Source organism: Hemitrygon akajei, chromosome 11, assembly GCF_048418815.1.
Source record: "Hemitrygon akajei chromosome 11, sHemAka1.3, whole genome shotgun sequence".
NCBI lineage: Eukaryota > Metazoa > Chordata > Chondrichthyes > Myliobatiformes > Dasyatidae > Hemitrygon > Hemitrygon akajei.
Genome location: NC_133134.1, coordinates 44,893,801 through 44,918,228, shown reverse-complemented (window position 1 = coordinate 44,918,228; position 24,428 = coordinate 44,893,801). Strand labels below are relative to the sequence as shown.

The following is a 24,428-nucleotide window of genomic DNA, read 5'->3' as shown; positions in this document are numbered from 1 at the left end:
CTTCTGGAGTCGATTATCAACTCTTTGGCTTTGCTGACATAGAGTGAGAGGTTGTTGTTGTGGCATCACCTAAGCAGATATTCAGTCACTACCTCTGATTCGGCCAACAAGACCCCCAAGCCCTTATGAATAATACTGACATATGGCTGTCAAGTTCAGCTACTACCGTGCAGCCTTTCAGTTTAAAGATATCAGTGATGAAAAGTAATCAGTTGGCAGGTTACCTCTTATTCCTCTGAGCATCGACCTTCTACTCTTTCATCTTTGAAGTCTTTTGTAATTTTGTCGTATGACATTTTATGAATGGGCAGCTTCTCTTTTAAGCTCTGAATTGTACAGAACTGATCCTTTTGTTTTTCCTGCAAAGCATTGAAACAAGAGCAGATATTTTGGGGTGAGGTTATTTAAATCTCTCTTATTTCAGCATACCACTGGGAATTGAGTCCATGGATTCACCTGCAGTCCGACATCAAATGTTGGTGTTCTTCGTCCTTCGGAGTCGAAGACGACCATGACTTCTGTCAGGTGGAGGGTTTGTGACTGTGGGTCCGGAGGTGACTGGTGAGGCCAATCCGGGCCCTGAAAGCTCGCCCACATGTGGGACACATGAGGGTAGGTGCTGCAGTGGAAGTGGAGGTAGTTCGAGCCTTGCGCGTGGCGCATTTCCTCTGAGCCTCTGCGGTGCGTCTGATTTCTGCTGCATACGATCCTTTAGTGGTCCTGCTCCACCAGGTTGGGCGGTCCGGAGCAAGCAATTCCCAGCTACTGGGATTGATGTTGAGGTCTTTGAGGGACACTTTGAGGCAGTCTTTGAAATGTTTCTTCTGCCCTCCAACTGAGTGCTTGCCCTGGTGCAGCTCTCCATACAGCAGCTGTTTTGGTAGTCGACTGTCAGCCATCCTGAATACATGGCCAGCCCATCTGGCTTGGGCTTTCTGTAGGAGGGTGTAGAGGCTGTGGGTGCTAGCCCGCTCCAGGACCTCCGTGTCTGGGACTTTGTCCTGCCATCGTACGTGGAGAAGTCTCTGAGGCAGCTCAAGTGGAAGTGGTTGAGCTGTTTAGCGTGTCTGCTGTAGACAGTCCAGGTCTCACTGGCATAGAGGAGGGTGGTGAGAACCACTGCTCGGTAGACCTTCAGCTTGGTGGTAAGGCTGAGTCCTCTCCACTCCCATACATTCTCACGGAGTCTCCCAAAGGCGGCACTGGCTTTGGCAATTCTGTTGCTGATCTCTGCATCTATGTTCACCGCTCGTGATAGAGTACTGCCCAGATAAGTAAAGCTGTCGACTGCCAGTAGCTTCTGCCCCTTTACTGTGATGTGTGGTTCCTGGTAGGGCTTTCTGGGTGCAAGCTGGTACATAACTTCGGTCTTTTTGGTGCTGATTGTAAGTCCAAAGTTGTCACAGGCTCGTGAGAAGCAGTCCATTTCTCGCTGCATCTTCTGCTCTGTGCTGGCGTTGAGGGCGCAATCATCGGCAAATAAGAGGTCTCTGACGACGGTCTCCTTTACCTTTGTAACAGCCTGTAGACGCCGGAGGTTGAATAGCCCGCTGCCAGTCCTATATCTCATGTGTGTACCATCCTGACAATCGCGGAAGGCATCATTTAGCATAGCAGAGAAGACCATGCTAAAGAGTGTAGGGGCGAGAACGCATCCTTGCTTCACACCATTCGTCACTGGGAAGACTTCTGACTCGTCACCATCATCCAAAACTTTCACTATCTTGCCATCGTGGAACTGCCGAACAATCGTGATGAACCTACTAGGGCAGCCAGACTTCTCCATTATCTTCCATAAGCCATCTCTGCTGACCATATCAAATGCCTTGGTCAGATCGATGAAGGTCATAAAGAGGTCTCTGTGCTGCTCTTGACATTTTTCCTGGAGTTGGCGTGCAGCAAATACCATGTCGACAGTTCCACGCTCTGCACGGAAGCCACACTGGCTTTCTGGGAGGAGACCTTGCTCAAGGTGTTGGAGAAGGCGATTAAGCAGGACACAAGCCAAGATCTTCCCAGCTATGGACAGGAGGGAGATGCCTCGGTGATCATCACAAGACTGGCAGTTGCCTTTCCTCTTGTAGATGTGGACTATACTGGCATCTTTCAACTGTTGCGGGACCTTTCCTTCGTTCCACATAGACTGGAAGAGCTTAGTCAGCTTCTGCATCATGAATGGGCCTCCTGCTTTGTAGACTTCAGCAGGGATTGCATCTGATCCTGGTGCTTTGCTACCAGAAAGTTGCCTGATGGCTTTTCTGACTTCTTCTGTGGGGAGGTTGTCAAGGTCCAGGTTGGTCTCCACCTGAGGTTGGCGAGCAATGGCCTCATCATTGATTTCGGCAGGGCGGTTGAGGACCTGGTTGAAGTGTTCAGCCCATCTCTCCAAAATCTGCTTTTTCTCTGTCAGCAGCCGAGTCCCATCTGCACTGAGGAGGGGGGAGGAGCCAGAGGACTGAGGTCCACACATAGCACTCAAAGCGTCCTAGAAACGCTTGGTGTCATGACTGTCTGCGTAGCCCTGGATCTCATCGGCCTTATTGCTGAACCAGACATCCTGCATCACACAGAGTTTCTTCTGCACTTTCCGTCTTGCACTGGTGAAGGCATCTATCTTTGCTTGTGAAGTGGGATCGTTCTGGTGCGCACTGAACAGTTGGTGTTTCTCTGACAACAGTGCCTGTACCTCCTCGTCGTTCTCATCGAACCAGTCTTGATGTCTACGGATTGCTGGTCCGAGGTGTTCGAGAGCGGTAGAGTAGACTGCATCTCTGAAAGCCGTCCACTGCTCTTCAATGCTGGTGTGGTCATCCTGGGGTGTGTCAAGCAGCCTGCTATCTAGGTCTTCACGAAATTCTTCTGCAACTACGCTGCTCTTCAGCTTGGAGACATTGAGCCTCTTTGCAGTCTTCTGACCTTGGGGTCTTCTCACAGGCAGGATGCGAAGTTTAAACTTGGACACTATGAGTCGATGATCCGTCCAGCAGTCAGCACCACACGTGGCCTTTGTCACTCTCACGTCTTGCCAGTCCCTCTTTCTGGTGATGACATAGTCAATCAGATGCCAGTGTCTAGAGCGTGGATGCATCCAAGATGTCTTGTTACGGGTAGGGAGGCGGAATAGGGTGTTGGCGATGACAAGGTCATGCGTAGCGCATGTCTTGAGGAGCAGCAGGCCATTGCTGTTACACTTGCCAATACCATGTCTTCCAAGAATTCCTCCCCAGGTCTGGTAATCTGTCCCCACTCTGGCGTTAAAGTCCCCAAGGACAATAAGCTTCTCTGACTGTGGGACTGCTGCTATGAGGGCATCAAGTTCCTCATAGAACTTATCTTTGATGTCATCTGGGTTGGTCATCGTTGGGGCATATGCGCTGTTCAGCATTGCACTCCTCTTATTGCCAAGTGGGAGCCGAAGCGTCATCAGGCGATCGTTGATGCCCTCTGGAAGCTTGGCAAGATTACAAGCGAGGTGGGATCGGATGGCAAATCCAACGCCAGCCTCTCGTCGTTCAGTGCTGCTGCGACCGCTCCAGAAGAAGGTGTACCCACCACCATGTTCTGTAAGCTGGCCCTTGTCTGCTAGGTGTGTTTCGCTGAGTGCTGCAATGTCCACGTTATAGCGGGCTAGTTCTTTGGCGACCAGTGCTGTTCTTCTTTCTGGTCTGACAGCCTTGGTGATGTCAAGCAGAGTTCACACGTTCCACGTTCCACCTTCACTTTCGTCTTCTTTGTAGTTCGGCCGCTGAGTGGGATCCCCGCCAGCCGCAGTGTGCTGGCTAGGGTAAGATGAAGCAGGCTATGTTTGAGGCACCTTTTCTAGCCCCTTCCTCCATGGAGGTGAGCAGAGCGATTCCTAAAGAGGACTGCTCAGACACCCAGGGGGCTGCCGAGCTCCACTGCTGCTTCATTCCAGTGGAGAACGACCCAATGCCCTGGGCCGCCTGTGTGCAGGTTTGTGACTACAGCTTCCAGTGTATCCACACCTGCTGCTTCGCCACTCGCCCATCGCCACAGGACTTGAAGTTTTTTAGTGGAATGGGTTTGGAGTCATGACTTGCGCTTGACTTGGATTAAAGTGAGGGAGAGTTGTGCAAATCGTCAGCCTCACTCTCTCGTCCCGACCTATCTGTATCCAGTTGCAAGAGAGAGTCGAGACGGCTGGAGATAAGTCGGGATGCAGTGGATGGCCAGCAGAGTCCTACGTGTCTCACTGTGCCCTGATTGCGCTCCACAACGCTTTGCTGGGTCCGCCTTTCTACTCGTTGGACCGCCAAGTGGTGGTCTCCTCCGCATAGTCCGCCGAATTCAGTCTTCGCATGCGTAGGTAGACAAGCCCAAACTCACCGAGGGTTTGAGGCCCATCGGCTACCCTCACCAGGTTTTGCCGGCCAGTCGAAGCCGTTGCCCGGGGTGTGGCCGCTGTTGCATGCAAACAGCTACGAGGAACCACTGGTGAGAGCTGAGTGTCGGGTGAGGACCAATGTGAACGAACTACTCAGAAGAGTACGACATGTTCCCCGTCAGAGGTACTATGTCTCCCTGACACCCCATACACCCCATCAAATATATATTTTTAAATAGCGTGGAAGAGTTCTTTACTTACTTGTAGCCTAATCTGCATTGCTTCCAAAGGTAAGTCAGCTTGATTCAATTAAAAACACTCGCATTTCAATTGCAAAGGTTTTACATTCAAAACTTTCTCTTGTACTTGTGTATAAAGCAGGGTGCCTAATCAGTGCTGTGACAAGGGAATGCTGCACTTCTTAAGATATATTCCGGCTGAATTGTAGCGTTAATCTGATTTAACATTTCATCTGGTCAAATCTCAAATAGCACAACTTTACCTGGGCACTGCAGAGAATTGGCAACCCTGCTTATAAGTAAGTGTTTTATTGAAGAGCATTCCCCAGAGTAGACTGAAACGCTAGGCTGTCACAAGAGACCGCAGTTTCTGAAACATAGAGACACGTGATTGTTTGTTGCACCAGTTTCTAGGCTGTAGAGCAGTCTTCCAATAAGTTAAGCACCAACTCTAGCATTCGGTACTACAGTGTAGATCCCAGGCACCAAGCCAGCCTGGGATTCCATTCACCTGCTTCTGTTTAGAGAGCCCCTTTCAAGAAGGAGCTAGATAGGTATCTTATGGATAGGGGAATCAAGGGATATGGGGACAAGGCAGGTACTGGGTATTGATAGTAATTGATCAGCCATGATCTCAAAATGGCGGTGCAGGCTCGAAGGGCCGAATGGTCTACTTCTGCACCTATTGTCTATTGTCTATTGTTATACAACTGGCCTGTTAGATTAACTGACAGCCAGCCTCCAGGTAGAAACAAAGCATCGAATGATACTGCAAGGAACAGCACATCCGAAGGTCATGAGGCCTGTGATTATGTACTCAGCTGAAATTGGTTCTTAGATAACCTTCAAAGTTCAACATTCGGAATAAATTAATTATCAAAAAGTACATATGTCAGCAACTCTGAGATTCATTTTCTTGTGGGCAATCACAGTAAATACAAGAAACACAATATAATTAATGAAAGACCGCCCCCAACAAGACAGACAACAACCAATGTACAAAAAAACACAACAAACGCAGCAAAAACAGAAAGAACGGGAAATAATAATAAATAGATAAATATGCAGTAAATATTAAGAACGTGAGACAAAGAAACCTTGAAAGGTTGTGGGAACAGTTCAGTGATGGGGTGAGTGAAGTTATCCTCTCTGGTTCTAGAGCCTGATGGTTAAGGGGTAATAACTGTTCCTGAATGTGGCGACGCGGGTCTTGAGGCTCCTGTACACCCTTCCTGATAGCAGCAGAGAGAAGAGAGCATGGCCTGGATGGTGGGGGTCCTTGATGATGGATGGTGCTTTCCTGTGGCAGTGCTCCATGTAGATGTGCTCAATGGTGGGGAGAGCCTCACCTGTAATGGACTGGGCCAGGTCGATTTTTTGTTAGATTTTCTATACAAGGACACTGGTATTTTCATACCAGTGCATAAAGGAATCAGTCAATATACATTCCATCACACATGTATAGAAGCTTGTCAAAGTTTTAGAATACATCTTCACAAACTTCTAATAAAGTAGAGGCACTTTCATCAAGTGACATTTCAAATGGTATCTCAAATGTGATTCCAGCATCACTGAAGAAACACAATTACTCATCATGGGATGAGGTCCCACATAAATTTATTACATACATAGCACTGACATCCCAAGGTGCTTATCAACCAATGAATTGATTCTGGAGTCAAATGCAGTACACAGATCTAAATTAACAGATAAAGAAATAACATCTTTCTGTTACCGAGCTGATTTCTTAACAAGTGTAGTATCAGGAATATAAAATAGCGGCTCAGTAAAGACAAGATTTTCCCAGTTTAAGGTAATTGCTAATATGAGTTCTATTTCAGTATACGTGGCAGCTTTTTCTCATTGCACCTTTGTCTCTGAGTCATACATGGGCTCATATCTCACTGTAGAAATTGTAAGTAATTGAACACAAGCAAGAAGTTTTCTATGCACTTGACAACTAACATCATTGAAACACAATATCTAGTTATTTTCACTACAGTAATTGTGAAACTTCGAACAAGTTTCTTGCTACATTTCCGCAAACTACAGCAATGACTACAGTTCAATCAAAATTGTTTGGCTTTGAAATATCTGAGAAATCCTGTGGTTGTAAGCGGTGTTATATGTAACTCTTTTTATCATGACAATGAAGACTAAAATTCACTTTAGTTTCCTGTTATCCTGTTTCGTATCCACCGTCTCCAGATCCTGCAGTCACAATCGATCAGAAAGGACAGACAAGTTGTAACAATATTGATAAAACAGAACAAGTTCCTAGTATGAGAGCCTGCTTGCATTTTAGGACATGTTACATTTCAAAGTGCATTTGTTTCAGGCTCATAATTTTGAGCAATATTGAGTCACTTCTCTGTGGTTCCATAAACTAGCCGCTGTTATCTGAAAAACATTTACTTTCACTGGCCTAGTGAGGTCATTAAACTTGTTTCTTTTACAAAGATATTTTTGGTGTTCTGGAAGTCCAGCTCATAGCCACAGTCACTTATTTTCACATTATGCACTCTGCATATGAAGATCTCTTTCCTGGTATCACAACCTTGGTTTTTATCCACTGAGGATGAGGGCATCACCAGAAAAGGCAGTACTAATTGCCCGTGCTCAGCCTCTTAATTGTCAATCTCGAAGTTGGATTTGGAGCTAGATTATGCAAGGGTATTAGTAAATGAGATGGGTGTCAATGACAATGTGTTAGCTTTGCGGCTATCATTACTCAGTCCAGTTGGTTGTGCTGCCGAATTCCAGGTTATCAATCGAATTTTAATGACACAGTTTTTATGATGGGATTTGATCTCTGATCTTTGCTAGTCCTGGCCTCTCTTTATTAGTTTAGTAATTTAATTGATAAACCTTAGGTACTATTGCAACCCCTCTCTTTCATTTCTCAGCCAGATACAGGAGGCAGCAGATGCTGTGATCAAGCAAACTGCTGGAGAAAATAGTTGGGTCAGGAAGCATCTTGAGACAGCGGATGCTACTCAATCCAGCAGATTGCTTGTTGCTTATTCGAACCAAAGGCTGACCTTTTCCTTTCTGTTCTATCCACGACAGACAATGAGGATGGTTATCAGGAATTACAGAGGTATCCTGATCAGCTGAGTAAGTGGACTGAGTAATGACAACCGGGTTTTAATTTGGATTAGTGCAATGTTTTTCACTTTGGGAGGACAAATCAGTGTAGGATATTCACAGCGAACAGTAGGCCCTGGGGAATGTGATGGAGCAGAGGGACTACGGAGTACATTGTTCTCTGAAAGCAGCACCACAGATAGATAGATGGAGAAGAAGGCTTTAGGCTTGCTGGCCTTCATCATTGACGGCTGTGTGTACAGAAGTTAGGATGTTTTGTTGCGGGAGTACAAGTCATTGACAAGGCCTCATTTGGAATAATGTATTCATTTTTGGTCATCCTACTGTAAAAATAATGTCATTAAGCTGAAAAGAGTAGAGGTGATATTCAAGGATGTTCCAGTGTTTCAAGGGACAACGTCATGATGGGAAGTTGAGCAGGTTGGGACTTCCTTCACTGGAGTGTAGTGGAATTAAGGGGGGGGGGGGTTGTTCTTAAATCATTAAGTCTTTTCCCCAGTATTGGAGAATCAAGAACTAGAAAGTGTGCACTCAATGGCCTCTTTATTAGGTACGACCTGTACAGCAGCTGGTTAATGTAAATACCTAATCAGCCAATCATGTGGCAGTAACTCAATGTATGAAAGCATACAGACGTGATCAAGAGGTTTAGTGGTTGTCCAGACTAAACATAAGAATGGGGAAAAGATGTGATCTAAGTGATGTTGACTGTGGAATGATTGTTGGTGTCAGATGGAGTGGTTTGAGTATTGCAGAAACTGCTGATGTCCTGTAATTTTCATGCACAACACTCTCTAGAGTTTATTGAGAATGGTGTGAAAAACACAAAACATCAAGTGAGCAAAAATGCCTTGTTAATGAGAAAGGTCAGAGGAAAATGGCCAGACTGGTACAAGCTGACAGGAAGGTGACAATAACTCAAATAACCACACATTACAATAATGGTTTGCAGAAGAGAATCTCTGAATGCACAACATACCCCAAGCCTTGAACTGGATGGGCTACAGCAGCAAAGGACCCTGAACATACACTCAATGACCACTTTGTTAGGTACAAGAGATACCAGAGTCCAGGTTTAAGGTGAGAGCAACTTAATAGAAACCTGAAGGGCAATTTTTTCATGCAAAGGGTGGTCAGGATATGGAATGCGTTGCCAGAGGATGTAGTTGAGACAGGTACATTAACATTTAAAAAGCACTTGGCTGGTACATGCTTAAGGAAGGTTTAGAGGGATGTGGGCCACACCCAGTCAAATGGGACTAGCTAATCTTGTTCATCATGAACCAGTTGGACTGAAAAGCCTGTTTCTGTGCTGTTTATCTCTATAACTCTACAACTCTGTTTCATGTCCACCTTGAAGTGTCCCTCTTGTCTTAAATTGGGTGCTATCATTCGATATGAAAGTTAAACCCATATTTCATCTTATCCAACATCTGTTCCCCCTTCTGCAATTCCACCCTATCCTCACCCCTATGAAAACTAATAGCAAAAATCTGAAATAATATACACGATATGCTAGATGTACTCAGCAAGTCAGGCAGCATCTATGGAACAGGAACAGCACTTCAACAGGATTGGGAATAGTGAAGGTAAGGAGTTTTTCAAGATGCAAGAAAACGAAGAGAGGACAGACCACAGACCAGTCTATGATAGAAGGACAAAAACAGTGTCAAGTTAGCACTAGTCTTAAGGAGATGAAAATACATAATATTTACCTGAAGCCTCACACTTGTTCTATCATTAACTTAGCTAACACCAGATTTTTAACAGGAGCAGTTTCATCTGATTCTTCTGGGCTCTAGTCCCTTTGTGCTGTCGGTGATCCTGATGTATTTATTTACTGGGAACCAGACATGAGAGACTGAGTTTTCACTCAGCTTGTGACTGGTAAAGAATATTATCCTAATAGCAAAGACTTGTCTTACAATTTTATGCAAATCACACAGAAAGATATATTATTTTCCTTTCCAGAGATGACAGAAACAGCTTCCATTTACTTCAGCAATTTGAAATTGCTCCATCCCACTGAACTCACAGTACAGGTGTTTTAAATCAGTACAATATATGATACCTGAAGTTAAAATCTCTGCTCCCAGTGTGGAATCTTCCAACTAAAGGCATATAAAATCAGAGAATTTATTGCTGGGTTGCTTTCATTTATCAGTTGTTAATTTTAATGAAGAATATTTGCACTGCCATTCCTGATTTGTAGTCTTATTACAGGAAACTTCACTTCAGGAGTACCATTGGACCATATTAACACATATAATTAATAAAGCGGTGCAAACTGTATGTTCCACATCAGGCTGAAATAAATTAGATCCTTCACTTTGAATGGATTTTGAAATGCTCTGAAGTTTGCCTATTTGATATGCACACTTTAACAGAATCTGATTAACCAAGTAATTACTTTCTGTGAGAGGAAAGTAGAGTAAATAGGGTGGCACGATAGTGTAGTGTTTATCATGTTTTTACAGCACCAGAGACATGGGTTCAATTCCTGCCACTTCCTGTCAGGAGTTTGTACATTCTCTCTGTGAATGTGTGAGTTTCCTCCAGGTGCTCTGGTTTCCTCCCTAATGCCATAGATGTATTTGTTGGTAGATTAATTGCTCACATTAGTATAACTGGTCGGTGGGGGTATAACAGCCAGAAGGGACTGTTACTGTCTGATATCTCTAAATAAGTGAAATAATAAGATGTGTTTAAAAATGGGAATCTTAAAACATAACTAACATATTCATTTGTAATTGAGCATATGGAGAAGAAAATTATGATTTGAGCTGTTCTAATTTGGCACCGATTTAATAGAAAGCTATTTCTACAACAGGAGAGCAGAAGTAACACCTCTGAATATTTTCCTTAACAGGGCCCCTATGAGGCATTTCCACCACAGGTTTAGGTATTTTCTTAAATACTAATGAGACACAACAGTAAATGCATGAAACACTATATTATTCCACAACACTTAACTTTCCATTCCTACTCTTTTGTTTACTAGTGATGTATAACATGCATTAAATTAAATTTAGGGTGGATTTATTTTAATGTGTTTATAGTTCATCAGATTTCATGTGATATAGTCCAGTACACTCAACAATCTGTTTACGAGTTGTACTAGACCTAAGCTAACTGTTGTAATTAGACTTTAACTATTGGAGGGTCAATTTCCTCGCTTGTCTTTCAATTAAACTACAGGTTTTACTAATTCACATGTTTGTAATATAATATGTGGGTACAACCGATAACAATACAGAAAAAGACAATTAAAAGCACAGCCGAACACGTTAGAACCTTGTGAATCAGCAGAATTAGAACCAGACTTAGTGTCTCTGGCACATGTTGTGAAATTTGTTGTTTTGCAGCAGCAGGACAGAGCAATACATAAAAATAAAAACCATAAATATATATAAAATTCAATTAAATAGTACAGAAAGAGAAAAAAAAATAGTGAGATACTGTACATGGGCTCATTGTCCATTCAGAAATCTGATGGCTGAGGGGAGAAGCTGTTCTTGAATTGCTGAGTTTATGCCTTCAGGCTGCTGTACCTCCTCTTTGATGGTAACAATGGGAAGAGGGCATGTCCTTGATGATGGAGGTCCTTAGTGATGGATGCCACCTTGTTGAGGCATCACCTTCTGAAGGTGTCCTGGATGCTGGGGAGGCGAGTGTCGACGGTGCCGGCTCAGCTGCAACATTCTTCAGCTTTTTCCAATACGGTGCAATGCCCCTCCATAAATCAACAAGTTGGAATGCTCTCCACAGTACACCTGATGAAATTTGCCAGTGTCTTCAGTGACATACCAATTCTTCTAAAACGTCTAGTGAGATGTAGCCCGTGTCATCCTTTCTTTGTACCTCCATCAATATGTTGGGCCCTGGAAAGATCCTCAGAGATGTTGACATCCAGGAACCTGAAACTGCTCACCTTTCCACTGCTGATCCCTCAAGGAGGACTGGAGTGAGTTCCCTCGACTTCCCCTTCCTGAAGTCCACAATCAACTCCTTAGTCTTAATGACACTGAGTGCAAGGTTGTTGCTGTGACACCACTCAGCCAGATGATGAACCTTGCCCTTAAATGCCTCCTCATCACTATTTGAAATTCTGCCAACCACAGTTGTGTCATCAGCGAATGTTGGTGTTGGAGTAGTGCCTGGCCACACAGACATGAGTGTAGAGAGGGTAGAGCACTGGGTTAAGCACACATCCTTGAGGTGCATCAGTGTTGATTGTCAGTGAGAAGGAGATGTTATCTCTGATCCACACTGACTGTGGTCTCTCGCTGAGGAAGTTAAGGATCCTGTTATAGAGGGAGGTACAGAGGCCCAGGTTTTGAGCTTGTTTATCAGAACTGAGGGTAAAATTGTGTTGAATACTGAGTTGGAATAAATAAACAGCAGTCTGAGGTAGGTATTGCTGAGTGGAGAGCCAGTGAGATTGCACCTGCTGTAGACCTATTGTGGCGAATAGCAAATTGCAATGGGTCCAGGTCCTTGCTTAAGCTGGAGTTGATTCTAGATATGGCCAACCTCTTAAAGCACTTCATCACAGTAGATGTGAGTGTGAGTGGGCAATAGTTGTTGAGGAAACTCACCTTGCTCTTCTTGGGCACTGGTATGATTGTGGCCCTTTTGAAACAGATGGGAACCCCCGACTGCAGCCGTGAGTGATTGAAGATGTGCTTGAACGCTCCCACACTCCCACCATTTGGTTGGCACAGATCTTCAATGCCCTACCCGGTACATCATCAGGGCCTGACGCCTTGCAAGGGTTCACCCTCTTGAAAGAAGTTCTGATGTCAGCCTCCAAAATAGAGATCACAGGGTCACCGAATATTGCAGGAATTTACATGGATGTAGTCTTATTCTCCCTTTCAAAGTGTGCATAAAAGGCACTGAGCTCATCTGGGAGTGAAGCATCACAGCCATTTATGATGTTTTGTTTCATTTTATAGGAAGTCATGGCTTGCAAACCCTGCCAGAACTGACATGCATCCAGCTCCATTTCAAACCTCAAATGGAATTGATTTTATCTATAGGCCATACCTAGACTTCTTGTATTGTTCCAGATCATCAGTCTTGAATGCTACAGTTTAGTATGACTCTGTGTGTGTCTTTGCATTTACATAAGGTGTATAAGATGAGATAATAATGTTTCCTTCTCCGACATTCACAATATTTATGTAAATCTGTCATTATACCCGTGTGAGTGTGTGTGTTCAATTATACAGATTTTATGGAAGTGTATGTAGAAGGGAACTGCAAATTATAAGAATACACTAGTATTTGGATGTCATGGTACTGTAGCGCTAATGCAATGCTATTACAGCTTGGGGCATTCAGCCTGGAGTTCAATTCTGGCGCTGTCTTGAAGGATTATGTGGAATGCGTGGGTTTTCTCCGGATGTTCCAGTTCCCTCCCACAGTCCAAAGACATACTGGGTATGATAATTGGTTATTGTAAATTCTCCTCTGCTGCGGTTAGGGTTGATCGGGTTTGTTTCGGCTTGATGGGGTGGCACGGTTCGGAAGGCCAGTAGGGCCTACTCCATCCTGTACTGTATCACTATATAAATATGTATACTGATTAATAAGTGAGCAGAATAATGAACAAAATCTTTAACAGGTTTAAAACACTACGCTAAGACATGCGAACACATTGAGGAGAACTGAGCGAGGCATCAAGGGACTTAGGAACATAAATTACTAAAATATTAGCTTGAAATTACTACCACCAATCAATAGGTCTAATAAAAGTCCAGGCTTCAACAAAATAGCCAAGGTACCAATTTTGCAGTTAGAGGCTAAACAATAATGAATATTCCACATAGGCTCCAAAGCTTGGCCTGTCTCTTAACATCTGTTACTGGCAAGAGTTAGGATCAGACCAACAGTATTCATATTAAATACGTTGGGCCAATCAGAACAAGGACACGTGATTAACAAGTACCACCAACCCTTCCCCCACTCCCACCAAATGGTGTAAATACAATTACAACACATATTTGCCTGCCGGGATTTGAGAAACAACAGTTTTTACTCAGAGACACATGATACTGTAAATGCTGGAATCTGGGGCAGCATTCAATCCACTGGAGGAACTCAACGGAACAAATGGTATTTGTGGGGAAAGGAGTTGTCAATGATCCAGTACTGATGCAGGTTTTCACCCAAAACGTTAAATTCCCCCACAGGTGCTGCTTGCTCCATTGAATTCCTCCAGCAGATTATATACTGCAATAGATTCTACTTATTCACAGAGCAGAAAGGTTTTGCCTCTGGGCTGTTAAAAGTGCAACAACCTTCATCCGCACAGACACCTCTGACCTACGAACTCAAACACAGCTTCACCTGTGTCTTGGCTGCTTGCTTATGGAGGTCACTCTTATCTTCCTACACACAGGATCATTCGTGTTTGCAGCTGCTTACCACTGGCACCTCTGACTATTTGTTCCTCGCTACATAAGTCATCTGGACTCCATAATGAAGGAGGAAAGACTTTGTCTTTTTTTCTTCTGTCCCCACTAGAACAAAGAGCTTTGCTTTCTTTGCAGGATTCCCCAAAAGCAGGCATTCAGAGTCAGCACTCATGTCCTTATGACGATTTCCAAGAGGAACATTTAGCCATGGAAGATTGTTCTAGATGTGTTTTTTTTCCAAAGAAAGCACCTTTTATTGACAGTGCCCTTCACTAGTTTGTCCCAAGCTCCTTTAACCCCTCGGGATCCCATCTCCAAGTCCCTTTCTCTCCCGGGTTCCCATTACTGCAGCACCCATTGGCATGACAACGGCACTGCACTGTTGCTGGAAGATTGACCTTTGCCTTAAAGCTCATGCCACATGCTGAGGTCAGTGAGGACCATGCAGTGCACAACTGGGAATGTCAATGGCCGTTTCCGGATGGCATTGCACTGGGGGACATTTCACTAGGGCAGTTCAATGCACATCAAAAGTCAGATTTATGCAACGTTTGCGGGAACTCTGATACCATTTTAATGCCAAATAAAGGGCAAAGAGCAGTTTCCAGGCTCGCATCTTGAAATTAGAACAAAGAGTTCCGAAGACCTCAAAAAGGGAATCACATGGTATGCTTAAAAGGATAAGATGATTACTTTCATAGAGAGATATTAGAAGTTATAGCTTAAGAAGACCAGGAGTTGTTTTGTGTATACAGTGATACCACACATCTGAATCAATTATAGAGTTTGTGTCAGCACTTGGAACATTGCTTGTTTTGTCTGAATTCCAAAGTCTGAGCTGCTTAGAGCTCTCCTGAATCTGACTGTAGATTATAAAGTCAAGTGATATTGCATGAAACAGACAATATAAGCTTAAGGAACAACATTATTTTAATGACAAAACTCAGCTTGGCAGATTTACTGCAGGCTACACCAAATATGGATGCAGCAGAATCGTTTGTGAGGCTTGCCATGATTTTTTTTTCCCAGAATTTCATATAACTGCATAAGAGAGATAAATATGATGAACTATGCATCAGTGAAGTGTGATGTGTTCCCATCTGTGCACATTAACATTTTATTAGCTCATTTCACATTTAGAGAAAGATGAATTTTAAACTTAAGTTAGTTAGACCCCAGATCTTTAAATGTTCTCTGAAACGACCTAGAAGGCTGGTGTATTAATCTACAATGACAAAATATAATAAGATAAAACACAGGCTTTACCACCCAATAAAAACCTCTGCACTAGATATAGACACACCAAGTGCATACTCAGATTTGTCCACCCAGCAAAATTCCATTCAGGAGCAGAGAATGGATCTAACTGGAAGAGCCACCTCAGAGGCTAGTCAACCAATAGCCTGACAGAGTTGCACTCATGGATTCAAACCATTCAGTAATGTTCTAATTACTCCATCACAATCCAATGATAGGACAAGGGCTCCAAAAATGGTGGTGCTATGGGATTGACAACATAGAGATGCAAGGCTGCTTGCAGTTTCAGGACAAGCAAAGACAAGGGAAGGTCCTACTCATTACAACCTACTACCTTGCATCAGCGTCCTGTCGTCCCTCCAATTTGAACAATGAAGGGGGAGAAAAGACAGAAGCTGACATGCCAGCTCTGATATATTGTGTACGAGACAATGGCCTTTCACGATGATCTTAATGATGAAGGGTGATCTTCACACATCGGCGTGTGAGTAGTTCAGAATTTGTAAATAATTTAGAAAAACACTCTGGGCTATCCTGCATCTCAGAACAGTCCTCAGTGTCAAGCATTTCTTTCACAATTGGCACACTACCATATATCAATCGATGCCAATTCCTTTGATATGATGATTTTTTTTCTTCAATGGCACCAGAATGTGTGGCAACACTTGTGGGCTGCCCCCAGCACATCCTTGGGTATGTTGGTTGTTAACACAAATGACACATTTCACAGTATGTTTTGAAGCACTGTACATGTGGAAAAATGTCTAAATCCAAAATGTTTCTAATTTATATATCATAGCCTTTTAATCACCAGAACGTGCTTATAAATTCAAGCCCTCCTGCTACACTAGTCATGGAACTCATTCTCAGAATATACGTGGAGCTGACTGTTCGGATTGAACTGGTTTAGCGCTTTTCCGTGGTAATGCTTTTGATGCTTTTCATAACAATCAGTGAACAAGTGCCTTCCTACGAGATTGTGGTAACATAACAAAGTAGTATCTTACATCAGTAGCTAATTTCAACCATCCCAATAATTTTGTAATCATGTAGACATGGAAGTAGACAATGTTCTTTATTTTAATGGTTTTATTCAAATCATTGGGGTTTCAATGCGTGCTTATCTTTCTTTTGAGTTACTGCCACTGAAATGATCCAAACAGCTTTGGCTTTGTTATCAGACCTAGAACAGCTTATCGGACCAGCTCCAACATTGGATTTACTGTTTCATTGAGCCTGATTGGACAATATAGATAGTCCAATTATGTCGTTAAACTCCAGTCGATATCTCTGCATCAGATACACAGAATTTGATAAATAAACAAGAGAAAATCTGCGAGATGCTGGAAATCCAAGCAAGACGCACAAAATGCCGGAGGGACTCAGAAGGCCATGAAGCATCAATGGAAAAGAGTAAATGGTCGATGTTTCAGACTGTGACCCTTCATCAGGACAGGAGAAAAAAGATGCAAAGTCAGAGTAAGAAGGTGGGTGGAGGGGAGGGAGAAGTACAAGGTGGTAGGTGATGGGTGAAACTAGGAGGGGGGGAGTGGTGAAGTAAAGAGCTGGGAAGTTGATTGATGATAGAGATACAGGGCTGAAGAAGGGGGAATCTGATAGGAGAGGACAGAAGGTCATGGAAGAAAGGGAAGGGGGAGAAGCACCAGCGGGAGGTGATGGGCAGGTAAGGAGATAAGATGAGAGAGGAGAATGGGAATGGCGATTGGGGAATGGTGAAGGGGTGTTGGCAGGGGGCTATTACTGAAAGTTCAAGAAATCGACGTTCATGCCATCAGGTTGGAGGCTACCCAGATGGAATATAAGGTGTTGTTCCTCCAACCTGAGTGTGACCTCATTGTGGCAGTAGAGGAGGCCATGGACTGTCTTGTCAGAATGGGAATGGGAAGTAGAATTAAAATGACCACTGGGAGTTCCCAATTCTTCTGGAGGACAGAGCACAGGTGCTCAGTGAAGCAATCTCCCAATCTGTGTCAAGTCAAGTCGCTTTTATTGTCATTTCAAACCATAACTGCTGGTATAGTACACAGTAAAAACTAAACAGTGTTCCTCCTGGACTATGGTGCTACATGAAACAACACAAAACTACATTAGACTTCAGACCTACACGGGACTACATAAAGTGCACAAAACAGTGCAAGACAGTACAATAATTAATAAACAAGATGGTAGGCATAGTAAAGGGCAAGTTACAATATAATAATAAATGATGTAAATGTAAATGCAAATTTAAACAATGTTTTAGCAGGAATTGAGAAAGAAATGAGCAAAAATTGCAAAGGGAGCGGCGTGGTGTTCAGGTGTGTGTGTGTGTGTGTGTGTGTGTGTGTGTGTGTGTGTGTGTGTGTGTGTGTGTGTGTGTGTGTGTGTGTGTGTGTGTGTGTGTGTGTGTGTGTGTGTGTGTGTGTGTGTGTGTGTGTGGTCGTCAATATACAGGAGGCTACACCGGGAACACTGGGTACAGTAGATAACCACAACAGGCTCACCTGTGAAGTGTTGCTTCACCAGGAAGGACTGTTTAGGGCCCGGAATAGTAGTGAGGGAGGAGGTATAGGAGCAGGTGAGGTACATGTTCCACTTGCAAGGATGAGTACCAGTGGGGACGGACAAGTGGATAAGGAAGTCACGTAGGGAGTGATCCCTGTAGAAAGCAGAAAATGGGGGCGGGGAGGGAAAGATGTGCTTGGTGGTGGGACTCTGCTGGAGATGGGGGAAGTTCCAGAGAATTATGTGCTGGACGCAGAAGCTGATGAGGTGGTAGCTCAAGACAAGTGGGACCCCATCCCTGGTGAGGTGGCAGGTGGCTGGGGTGCAGGCAGATGTGCACAAAATGGAAGAGATGTGGGTGAGGGCTACATTGATGTTCGAAGAAGGAAAGCCCCTTTCTTTGAAGAAGGAGGACATCTCATTAGCTCTGGAATTAATGATTAAAGAATTTGATAGTCACTTATCACATATACAGTGACTACAGTGAATGGCATCATCAATATATTCAATATTATCCATGTTTAACCATGCCTTTGTCTGAAACAGAGATCTTTACTGTCAAGCTATAGTTAGCATACAATTATAATCATCCCACAAAACCATAACCTATGCCTGGTCTATCAGGTCTACTGGTATGCTTATAACTAAAAGGCCTTAAACCACCACTCCTGAATATCCTACTGGAAAATATACTATCTCTGGAAAATAAAATTGAAGTTTGCAGTGCCAGAGACATCAGGAACTGCTGTCTACTTTGTTTCATGGAAACATGGCTTAAACCCACCATTTTGGATACAGTGCTTCACCATTTTCCTCAAAGACAGGTCAGTTGAGTCTTTTAAATGTAAAGGAGGAGGAGTATGCTTCATGATTAACTCATGGTGGAGCACAGATGTGGTGGTTCTGTCCCAGTCCTGCTCACCCAACCTGAAACATCCAGGTTCATCACATGTTGCCCATTTTATCTGTTGAGGGAGTTTTCTGGCATTATCCTGGTAGTGATGAGCATTCTACCTCAGGCATCCCCTTATCTCCCATTACAATTTCTCCAGCATCATTTTCTATCAGTCCTATATCTACTCTCACCTATCTTTTACTCTTTATATACTTGAAAAAGCTTTTAGTATCCTCTTTGATATTATTTGCTAGCTTCCTTTCATAGTTCATATTTCCTCTTAATGACCTTCTTAGTTTCCTTTTGTAAGCTTTTAAAGACTTCCCAATCCTCTGTCTTCCTACTAATTTTTGCTTCCTTGTATGCCCTCTGCTTTGCATTTACTTTGGCTTTCTGTTGTCAGCCACAGTTGCATCCTTTTTCCATTCGAAAATTTCTTCTTCTTTAGAATATATTTGTCTTGCACCTTCCTCACTTCTCGCATGAACTCCAGCCACTGTTGCTCTGCCATCCCTCCCGCTAGTGTCCCTTTCCAGTCAATCTTGGTCAGTTCCTCTCTCATGCCACTGTAATTTCCTTTACTCCTCTGAAATATCGACCATCGGATTTTGGCTTCTCTTTCTTAAATTTCACAGTGAACTCAATCATGTTGTGATCACTGTCTCCTAAGGGTTCCTTCACTTCCATCTCTCTAATCACTTCTGGTTCATTACACAATACCCAATCCAGTACAGCCGATCCCCTAGTGGGCTCAACAACAAGCTGTTCTAAAAAGCCATCTCGTAGACATTCTACAAATTCTCTCTCTTGAGATCCAGTCCCGACCTAATTTTCCCAATCCACTCGCATGTTAAAATCCCCTACAATTATCATAACACTGCCTTTCTGGCAAGCCTTTTCTATTTCCTGTTGAAATTTGTAGTCAATAGACAATAGACAATAGGTGCAGAAGTAGACCATTCGGCCCTTCGAGCCTGCACCACCATTTTGAGATCATGGCTGATCATCTACTATCAATACCCAGTTCCTGCCTTGTCCCCATATCCCTTGATTCCCCTATCCATAAGATACCTATCTAGCTCCTTCTTGAAAGCATCCAGAGAATTGGCCTCCACTGCCTTCCGAGGCAGTGCATTCCAGACCCCCACAACTCGCTGGGAGAAGAAGTTTTTCCTTAACTCTGTCCTAAATGACCTACCCCTTATTCTCAAACCATGCCCTCTGATACTGGACTCTCCCAGCATCTGGAACATATTTCCTGCCTCTATCTTGTTCAATCCCTTAATAATCTTATATGTTTCAATCAGATCCCCTCTCAATCTCCGTAATTCCAGCGTGTACAAGCCCAGTCTCTCTAACCTCTCTGCGTAAGACAGTCCAGACATCCCAGGAATTAACCTCGTGAATCTACTCTGCACTTCCTCTACAGCCAGGATGTCCTTCCTTAACCCTGGAGACCAAAACTGTACACAATACTCCAGGTATGGTCTCACCAGGGTTCTGTACAAATGCAAGAGGATTTCCTTGCTCTTGTACTCAATTCCCTTTGTAATAAAGGCCAACATTCCATTAGCCTTCTTCACTGCCTGCTGCACTTGCTCATTCACCTTCAGTGACTGATGAACAAGGACTCCTAGATCTCTTTGTATTTCTCCCTTACCTAACTCTACACCATTCAGATAATAATCTGCCTTCCTGTTCTTACTCCCAAAGTGGATAACCTCACACTTATTCACATTAAATGTCATCTGCCAAGTATCTGCCCACTCACCCAGCCTATCCAAGTCACCCTGAATTCTCCTAACATCCTCATCACATGTCACACTGCCACCCAGCTTAGTATCATCAGCAAATTTGCTGATGTTATTCTCAATGCCTTCATCTAAATCGTTGATGTAAATCGTAAACATCTGCAGTCCCAATATTGAGCCCTGTGGCACCCCACTAGTCACCACCTGCCATTCCGAGAAACACCCATTCACCGCTACCCTTTGCTTTCTATCTGCCAACCAGTTTTCTATCCATGTCAATGTCTTTCCCCCAATGCCATGAGCTTTGATTTTACCCACCAATCTCCTATGTGGGACCTTATCAAATGCCTTCTGAAAATCGAGGTACACTACATCCACTGGATCTCCCCCATCTAACTTCCTGGTTACATCCTTGAAAAACTCCAACAGATTAGTCAAGCATGATTTGCCCTTGGTAAATCCATGCTGGCTCGGCCCAATCCTATCACTGCTATCTAGAAATGCCACTATTTCATCTTTAATAATGGACTCTAGCATCTTTCCCACCACCGATGTCAGGCTGACAGGTCGATAGTTCGCTGTTTTCTCCCTCCCTTCTTTCTTAAAAAGTGGGATAACATTAGCCATTCTCCAATCCTCAGGAACTGATCCTGAATCTAAGGAACATTGGAAAATTATTACCAATGCATCCGCAATTTCCAGGGCCACCTCCTTTAGTGCCCTAGGATGCAGACCATCTGGACCTGGGGATTTGTCAGCCTTCAGTCCCATCAGTCTACTCATCACCATTTCCTTCCTAATGTCAATCTGTTTCATTTCCTCTGTTACCCTATTTCCTTGGCCCATCCATACATCTGGGAGATTGCTTGTGTCTTCCTTAGTGAAGACAGATCTAAAGTACTTATTAAATTCTTCTGCCATTTCTCTGTTTCCCATAACAATTTCACCCAATTCATTCTTCAAGGGCCCAACATTGTTCTTAACTATCTTCTTTCTCTTCACATACCTAAAAATGCTTTTGCTATCCTCCTTTATATTCCTGGCTAGCTTGCGTTCGTACCTCATTTTTTTTCCCTGTATTGCCTTTTTAGTTAAGTTCTGTTGTTCCTTAAAAACTTTCCAATCATCTGTCCTCCCATTCACCTTAGCTCTGTCATACTTCCTTTTTTTTTAATGCTATGCAATCTCTGACTTCCTTTGTCGACCACTGTGGTCCCTTTCCCCCCTTTGAATCCTTCCTTCTCCGGGGGATGAACTGATTTTGCATTATTCCCAAGAATATCTGCCATTGCTGTTCCACTGTCTTTTCTGCTAGGATATCCGTCCATTCGACTTTGGCCAGCTCCTCCCTCATGGCTCCATAGTTTCCCCTGTTCAACTGCAACATTGACACCTCCGAGCTGCCCTTATCCTTCTCAAATTGCAGATAAAAACTTATCATATTATGATCACTACCTCCTAATGGCTCCTTTACTTCTAGATCGCTTATCAAATCCTGTTCATTACATAATACTAAATCCAGAATAGCCTTGTCCCTGGTCGACTCTCGTACAAGCTGTTCCAAGAATGCATCCCGTAGGCACTCTACAAACTCCCTATCCTGGGGTCCAGCAGCAACCTGATTCTCCCAGTTCACCTGCATGTTGAAATCCCCCATAACTACTGCGACATTACCTTTGCCACATGCCAATGTTAACTCCCTATTCAACTTGCACCCAATATCCATGCTACTGTTTGGTGGCCTGTAGACAACACCCATTAGGGTCCTTTTGCCCTTACTGTTCCTCAGTTCTATCCACAGACTCTACTTCTCCTGATCCTAAGTCCCCCCTTGCAAAGGACTGAATCTCATTCCTCACCAACAGGGACACCCCACCCCCTCTGCCCACATTTCTGTCCCTATGATAGCACGTATACCCTTGTACATTCATTTCCCAGGTCTGATCTCCCTGCAGCCATGTCTCCGTTATCCCAACAACATCATAGTTACCCATTTGCACCTGAGCTTCAAGCTCATCTGCCACATCACTGCAGCTGTTTGGAGGCCTGTAGATAACTGCCATCAGGGTCCTTTTACCCCCGCAATTTCTTAGCTCAACCGATAAAGATTCTGTACCTTCCGATCCTATGTCAACTCTTTCTAATGATTTAGAAAGTATTATACTTAATAATACTAAGTACCCTTAGTATTATTAAGGATCCCACCCATCCATCCACCATCCTCTGACTTTCCACCATCACGCGGGAGATAATGATGCATAAAAACAAGAATAGTCAGGATGAAACAGTTTCTTCCCCCATGCCATTAGGCTTCTGAACTCCCTGCTGCATTGTATTCAAAGTGTCACTGGTTAATTTGTTCTGTACCTTACAATATTCAATATTAATGCATTTTAGTTTGTTATTTATGTGTGATTCATCTTTACATTTTATGCTTACCTTCATAAGTTATCGTGTGTTATTGTACTATTGTGTTTTACACCCTGGTTTGGAGAAACGTTGTCTTGCTTCTATATACATTTTATGGTTATATATGTTATATATATGTATATAGTTAAATAACAATAAACTTGACTTGATTTGACTTGATTCAAGAGCAGAGATTCAGAACTACAGGTATATATGAAGTCCAGGTATGACCTATGGAAGGCTATTTCAAGAGCGAATAAACAATTCCAATTGAAGTTAGAGATGGAATCGTATATACATCAGCTCTGGCATGGTTTGCAGGCCATTGTTTCCTACAAGGCGAAACCTAATATCATGAATGGCCATGATGCTTCACTCCCAGTTGAGCTCAATGCTTTTTATGCAAACTTTGAAAGGGAGAATAAAACTACACCTGTACGAATATCTACAGCATCCAATGACCCTGTGAGATCTGTCTTGGAGGCCAACATGAGGACATCTATCAAAAGGGTGAACCCTCGCAAGCAGTCAGGCCTTGATGGTGTACATAGTAAGGCACTGAAAGCCTATTCTAACCAACTGGTGGGAGTGTGCAGGGACATCTTTAATCTCTCAATGCTACAGTCAGAAGTTCCCACCTGCTTCAAAAAGGCGACAATCATACCAGTACCCAAGAAGAGCAGGGTAAGATGCCTCAATGACTATCACCTAGTTGCACTCAAATCTACTGGGATGAACTGCTTTGAGAGGTTGGTCATGGTCAGGATCAACTCTTGCCTAAGCAAGGACTTGCCAACAGCAACTTACCTATTGCCACAATAGGTCAACAACTGATACAATCTCACTGGCTCTCCACTCGGCCTTGGATCACCTGAAAACTAGTAGTACCTAAGTCAAGCTGCAGTTTATTGATTACAGCTCAGCATTCAATATCATCATAACCTCAGTACTAATCAACAAGCTTCAAAACCCGAGCCTCTGCACTTCCCTCTGCAACTGCATTCTTGAATTCCTCATCAAGTGCAGATCAGAAATAGTATCTTCTCCTCGCTGACAATCTATAGTGGTGCACCTCAATGATGAGCGCCTAGCCCACTTCTCTACTCTCTCTCCACCCACGACTGCGTGGCTAGGCACAACTCAAATGCCTTCCACAAATTTGCTGATGACACAACTATTGTTGGCAGGATTTCAGATAGCGCTGAGGAAGCGTACAGAAGTGAGGTGGATCAGCTGGTTGAGTTTCAAGTTCTTGGGTGCCAGTGTCTCAGGAGATCTATTCTGGGCCCAACATAGTTACGCAATTATAAAGTAGGCACAACAATTGTTATATTTCATTAGGAGTTTGAGGAGACTTGGTATGTCACCAAAGACTGTTGCAAATTTCTACAGACATACCATGGAGGGCAGTTGCACAGATCAGAAGAAGCTGAAGAAGGTTGCAAACTCATCCAATCCATCATGGGTACTAGCCTCTTTAGCATCAAAGACATCTTC

The 24,428-nt window shown here is 43.5% G+C and overlaps 1 protein-coding gene across 1 annotated transcript in view; it reads right to left on the bottom strand.

The window, feature by feature from the left end:
* Positions 1-227: 227 nt before the first annotated feature.
* Positions 228-24,428, bottom strand: part of LOC140736335 (uncharacterized) — a 36,737-nt gene continuing 12,536 nt past the window's right edge. The window contains 4 exon segments of the mRNA XM_073062334.1: positions 228-359; positions 837-1,024; positions 1,027-2,080; positions 2,687-3,673. Coding sequence (XP_072918435.1) covers positions 228-359; positions 837-1,024; positions 1,027-2,080; positions 2,687-3,673 — 2,361 coding nt within the window.